The sequence below is a fragment of the Triticum aestivum genome, chromosome 5B (genome assembly GCF_018294505.1).
Source record: "Triticum aestivum cultivar Chinese Spring chromosome 5B, IWGSC CS RefSeq v2.1, whole genome shotgun sequence".
NCBI lineage: Eukaryota > Viridiplantae > Streptophyta > Magnoliopsida > Poales > Poaceae > Triticum > Triticum aestivum.
Genome location: NC_057807.1, coordinates 583,859,930 through 583,866,268, shown reverse-complemented (window position 1 = coordinate 583,866,268; position 6,339 = coordinate 583,859,930). Strand labels below are relative to the sequence as shown.

General features: G+C 45.7%; 2 protein-coding genes across 2 annotated transcripts; both read left to right on the top strand.

The window, feature by feature from the left end:
* The first annotated feature begins 536 nt into the window (after window positions 1-536).
* LOC123117020 (peroxidase 57) lies at window positions 537-1,891 on the top strand. Its single transcript, XM_044537874.1, has 2 exons — window positions 537-820; window positions 907-1,891. The coding sequence occupies exons 1-2, from the start codon at window positions 596-598 to the stop codon at window positions 1,663-1,665; spliced, it is 984 nt and encodes a 327-aa protein (XP_044393809.1). The 5' UTR covers window positions 537-595; the 3' UTR covers window positions 1,666-1,891.
* Window positions 1,892-4,953: 3,062 nt separating this feature from the next.
* Window positions 4,954-6,127, top strand: LOC123117019 (peroxidase 57). Its single transcript, XM_044537873.1, has 2 exons — window positions 4,954-5,178; window positions 5,369-6,127. The coding sequence occupies exons 1-2, from the start codon at window positions 4,954-4,956 to the stop codon at window positions 6,125-6,127; spliced, it is 984 nt and encodes a 327-aa protein (XP_044393808.1).
* The last annotated feature ends 212 nt before the right edge of the window (window positions 6,128-6,339 follow it).

Sequence of the window (6,339 nt, the reverse complement as noted above, 5' to 3'; positions counted from 1 at the left end):
TTTGTCTACTGTTTGCTTAGTAAGTACATGTTTAGATCAGAGTTAGTATGTCGTCAATTCAATCAATGCCACCATAGTGATTTATCTATGGATTAAATTAGTCGAAAATTGCCTATTTACTCAACGGTAACAGCTCAAACAACTGTACTGTACATCCACAATTCAACACCAAACGAGGACGTTGGGCATGGTGGTAAGCTACACCCTGCGCACGCCAAATCTAGATAAGCATATGTACATGAGTCATTTAGCAAAGAGACAGCATACCACGTCGGATGTCGTGGTTGGCATTCTTGCCAGCAAAAATTAGAATGCTTCGAAAGATCTGAAAACGTTAACAAATCACAATCATTCGAGCAGGCACAGCTAGCACATGCCCACTTGCTTAGTTGAGATTTGAGAAAGAACAGGATCAAGGTATACGTGATCTCCATGACCAAACATCAGACAACTTCAAGGAGACCATGTCATCCACTAACCTATACTATAAATAGGAGAGAAACGACCCATTTGCTTCTCACACCTCCATAGCCCAAGCACCAAGAGCTTAATCGATCACTCGCACCTACAGTAGCAATTAGCTAGCTAGGTAGCGATGGGGCACACCAGGGCAGCCGTGCTAGCGGTGGTGCTCGCCGTCGCCGTGCTGGGGCTTGCCACCGATGGCCAGGCGCAGCTCCAGAACGGGTTCTACACGGGCAAGTGCCGCGGCAACGACGTGGAGGCTGTCGTCCAGGGTATCGTCCAGGCCCGCTTCGCCAGCAACAGCGACATCGTCCCCCACCTCCTACGCTTGCTGTTCCACGAGTGCGGCGTCAATGTATGTACTAGTATATATACTAATGTGTTTGATTCATACTCCTACGTGCGCGCCATTAATAGTTGTCTTTGACCATACCTGCGTAGGGCTGCGACGGTGGGCTGTTGATCAACGGCACCGGCACAGAGAAGACGGCAAACCCGAACCTGAGCGTCAAGGGCTACGAGCTCATCACCGCCATCAAGACGGAGCTCGAGAAGCGCTGCCCCGGGGTCGTATCCTGCTCCGACATCGAGGTGCTCGCAACCAGGGACGCGGTCGCCGCGTCCACGGGGCGAAGATACGCGGTGCGCACCGGGCGCAGGGACAGCCGGCGGTCCGTGGCCACCGACGTGAACCTTCCAGGGCCAGATGACACGGTCCCCAAGGCAGCCGCTTTCTTCCGCAACCTCGGCCTCAGTTCGGACGACATGGTCGTTCTGTTGGGCGCGCACACGGTCGGCGTCACGCACTGCAACATGATCAAGAGGAGCCGTCTTTACAGCTATGGCGGCAAGGCCGGAGCAACCGACCCGAGCATGGACCCCAACACCGCGGCCACATACAAGAGGTATCCGTGCCCCAACACGGCTTCGTCCGACAACACCATCCTGTACCTCGACGACCGGTCCAGCGCGTCCAAGGTGGACAACAGCTTCTATAAGATGCTGCAGCAGCGCCGTGGCGTGCTCATGGTCGACCAGAACCTCTACAACGACAGTTCCACGCGGTGGATGGTCGACAGGCTCGCCAACACCGACCATTTCACCTGGCTCTTCCCGCAGGCCCTCGTCAAGCTGGGGGAGGTCAAGGTGCTTACCGGCACACAGGGAGAGGTCCGCAGGGTCTGCACCAAGTTCAACTGATGAAATCATCATCATTTTCTGAGGAGACATCAATTAATGGTGTGCTTGTTGTGTTTATTTCCGGTCGGATTGGGGTTTTTTTTTCTTCCTTTATTGGTTTTGGTCGGATTCATCTCGATGTACTCCGTTCTGACCGCACGTTCAATTCATTTAATTTGTGTTCCATTGAATAATTTCTAATAACATGAACGATTGAGATCAATAGCAACATATTTGATATTATGCATATATACCTTTCAGTCGCTTATCTATATCTACTATATCTAAATAGCTAGCTCCCACTACAAGGAATTCTCTCGCTTCTCCTTGAGCAACATCATCCAAAATAATTTAGCCCTTGGATATAGTAGATCAATTAACAATATCCGTCCGATCTACACAATGAGAGCCGCTGCACCTGCCATATGTAGTAAATATAGTAGATGACGCATGCATGCAGTAACTGCCGCCTATGTGTGTTTTAATCAAGAAAAAAACTGACGCATGCATGCAACTAGCATGATACCCGAGTGCTCTATATATGAAAGAAAAGTGAGTCTTACATGCATTTTTGTGTGTCCAATTTTAAACTTATAGATAGAAATATGTTTTCTTTAGTTATTTATTTGTAAAATATTGATAAACAACTCATCTTACTACAAGAGAAACTATAAAGACAGCAGATAGATGATTAGTTCAGCGCTAGTTTATTTCATACAAAATCCCGCCGCAACGCGCGGGGCATCATCTAGTTATATAAAAGACCTAACTAGTTGGTAATCATGGTGCTTCGGACATCACTCATTTATGACCGTTCATCTGCATTTACCACATGACTGGTAGTTGTTGTGTTGCAAGAGACCCGTCACTCTGTTTCACATTTGCAGAAAACCCCTTGGTCTTTTGAGACCAGCCCCTTAGTGGACGCTGCTTCAGTGGTGCAGTTACGTCACTGAAGCTCAGTCCTCCCACCACATGCTTCCTTCCGGTTGTGATAATTCTGATGTGTAGCAACATAGCAGTGGTTATTACAGATTATAATTGGTGAGGGAATTCTCAATGCAAATAGACATATAAAAGATGATCATACAAAACCATTCAGTTTTGTTGGTATGCAGGAACAATGTCACGGAGCACAATTTTTCAGTTCTCGAGCTCATCGGCTCCTGTGAATGAACAATAAATTTAAAAAAATAGCAAACAAAATGAAAAGAAGTTAAGTTTTTTGGCATGAAAGTTGAACAAGTTGTCTATGTGCCTGCAAAATGTCATGACGATATGAAATGGGGAGAGCTCTGAAAAAATTGAAGCTTGAGAAATGTTCAAAATTTCGATTTTGGAGCACTGATTTTTTGTCCCGATCTTCTCCTATGTCATATGGTCATGAAACTTTGCACGCACATAGAGAATTTGTTCATGTTTCAGGTAAAAAAAAGTTTCATATTTTATTTTACTGCTCATCAATGAGCAGATGAGCTCATGATTAGCAGCGGCTTTCGGCAATATGATGCAATTTCATTTCGATTCTTTCCCTATGAGCACACATTTATAGATGCAGTGGTTGGCTAATTTTTAGCACAGACTTGTCTACCCTTTTTAGATATATGTGTATGCTTTAATATAAACTAGTCCCATCAAGCGATTTCTTTCAATTGGGAAACATAATTTTGAACTAGACACCAATGGTGAATGGACACCTCGCAATGTTCGTATATGACTGGTGTTAAAATAGTTCCCGTCATCTAGTAATGTATATACATGCTCTTACTTAGATTTGTATTGAATTTGGAACCAGAGGCCATGAATTGATCAGGCGTTCGACTTCCTGGAGCATTCGAGTTATTCTGGTTGGTGCCTGACCTCGCGTTTTGGTCTTTTGAAAGAAAAGTACAAAAATTACAGTTTTTCTTTACTAATGTTTACCTTCACCAAATAAGTATGGTATTTTCTCTTTAGGATCCACATCGCCTCCATCTTCTCTCTAGATTTTCAATAGTATTTTCCTTTTGGATCTATCCTGGTTTTAAAATTGTGTTCCTTCAGAATTTGGAAGGCCAATCAATTGTATATTGGTACGTTGTTCCACCAATTTCTTTGTCAAATCGAACTAATACTAGCTGTAATCAAGCTAGATAATTACATACAAGTGGTATCATTTTAATGCCTTGTGCAGCTTTTGAATGTTATATTTGAAACATTGACAATGCTGAGGGACATGCTCTTTTGATTGGTACCCTATATATGCTCATTCAACCAATTTGAGGATGCCCAAAAAAAGTACAAAACCAAATAGTACGTAAACAATTTCTGGAGAACGAATGATTTTCCCTCTTAGACTAGAGGGTTGAGGTAGTGCTACATAATCCATGTTGATGGACGTTTGAACATGCCAACAGAAGAAATGGACACAAGACAGTGTTCGCTATAAAAACAGAACTAACTAAAGAGTTATTTTTCTGTATTGAAAGTTACATGTAATTAATTAAGAGTACCAATCAAAAGAGTGTGTCCCTCATCATTGTCAATGTTTCAAACATAATATTCAAAAGTTGTACAAGGCATTAAAATGATGCCACTTTGTAATTATCTAGCTTGATTACAGCTAATCTTAGTTTGATTTGACCCAGAAATTGGTGGAACTACATATACCAATATACAATTGATTGGCCTTCCAAATTCTGAAGGAACACAATTTTAAAACCAGGATAGGTCCAAAAGGAAAGTACTATTGGAATATTTAGAGAGAGGATGGCGGTGATGTGGATCTTGAAGAGAAAATACTTATTGTTACTTATATGCATGGTGAAGATAAAAATTGGTAAACAAAAATTGTAATCTTCATACTTTTCTTTCAGCAGGCACAGAGGCTGGGACCGAAACACGAGGTCAAGCACCAGCCAGAATATAACTTGAATGCTCCAGGAAGTCGAACGCCAGATCAATTCATGGCCTCGGATTCCAAATTCAAAACAAATCTAAATAAGAGCATGTAGTTGGGCATCTATCTATCAAAGGACCATCGTATACCACACTGGATGGCATGGTTGACATCCTTGCCAACAAAAAATAGGATGCCTCGAAATCAAACCACAATAGTAATTTCGAGCAAGCAGCAGCTAGCAGATACCCACTTGCTTAATTGAGAAAGAAAGGAATCTAGGTACGTGATCTCCACAACCAAACATCAGACAACTTCAAGGAGACCGTGTCCTCCCCTAACCTATGCTATAAATAGGATAGACATAAGCCCTTTGCTTCTCACACCTCCCATAGCTCAAGCACCAAGAGTATCTAGCTAGCTAGGCAACGATGGGGCACACAAAGGCAGCAGTGCTAGTGGTGGTGCTCGCCGTCGCCGTGCTTGGGCTTGCCACTGATGGCCAGGCGCAGCTGCAGAACGGGTACTACACGGGCAAGTGCCGCGGCAACGACGTGGAGGCGGTGGTCCGCGGTATCGTCAAGGCCCGCTTCTCCCAGGACAGCGCCATCGTCGCTCACCTCCTACGCTTGCTGTTCCACGAGTGCGCCGTCAATGTATGTGTATATTATGACTTTATGAGCTTTTGTTAGCTAGAGGCTAGAGCATGATATAGTATGTACTAATGTGTTGTTTGATTCATACGTGCGCGCCACTAATTCTTCTACTGCACATCTAAAGTTAGATAGACTAACTAATCTGTTTTTTTTTCAAAATTAAAACTAATCTGTTTGACTACGTGCGTAGGGCTGCGACGGCGGGCTGCTGATCGACGGCCCCGGCACAGAGAAGACGGCATCACCGAACCTGAGCGTGAAAGGCTACGACCTCATCACCACCATTAAGACGGAACTCGAGAAGCGGTGCCCTGGTGTCGTATCCTGCTCCGACATCGAGATCCTCGCAACCAGGGACGCGGTGAATGCGTCCACGGGACAAGGATACGCGGTGCGCACCGGGCGCAGGGACCGCCGGCGGTCCATAGCCAGCGACGTGAAACTTCCGGGGCCAGATTTCACGGTCCCGCAGGCAGCCGCTTTCTTCCGTACCCTCGGCCTCAGCTCGGACGACATGGTCGTTTTGCTGGGCGCGCACACGGTTGGCGTTGCGCACTGCAGCATGATCAAGAAGAGCCGTCTTTACAACTACGGCGGCAAAGCCGGTGCAACGGACCCGAGCATGGACCCGGAGCTAGCGTCCACATACAAGACATATGTGTGCCCCAACACGGCGTCCTCCGACAACAACATTGTGTTCCTGGACGACCGGTCCAGCGCGTCCAAGCTGGACAACAGCTTCTACAAGATGCTGCAGCGCCGCCGCGGCGCGCTCATGGTCGACCAGAACCTCTACGGCGACGGCTCCACGCGCTGGATGGTTGACAGGCTCGCCAACACTGACCACTTCCTCTGGCTCTTCCCGCAGGCGCTCGCCAAGCTGGGGGAGGTCAACGTGCTTACCGGCACACAGGGAGAGGTCCGCAGGGTCTGCACCAAGTTCAACTGATGAGAGATCATGGATCATCATTTTGTGATGAGACATCAAGTAATGGTGTGCCTTTTGTTGTCTTCTTTTCTGGATTTGGTCATCGGATTGTTGCCATCCTTTTTTCTCATTTTGGTTTTGATCGGATTCATCTTGATGTACTTCATTCTGGCCGCATGTTCTATTCATTTGATTTGCGTCCCATTGAATAATTTCTAATAACATGGTATGTT

Bases quoted from the DNA above. Each gene is read 5' to 3' on its own strand.
- LOC123117019 (XM_044537873.1), top strand. From the start codon at position 4,954: ATGGGGCACACAAAGGCAGCAGTGCTAGTGGTGGTGCTCGCCGTCGCC. The intron at 5,179-5,368 runs GTATGTGTATAT...CTACGTGCGTAG, and splicing joins TCCACGAGTGCGCCGTCAAT to GGCTGCGACGGCGGGCTGCT.
- LOC123117020 (XM_044537874.1), top strand. From the start codon at position 596: ATGGGGCACACCAGGGCAGCCGTGCTAGCGGTGGTGCTCGCCGTCGCC. The intron at 821-906 runs GTATGTACTAGT...ATACCTGCGTAG, and splicing joins TCCACGAGTGCGGCGTCAAT to GGCTGCGACGGTGGGCTGTT.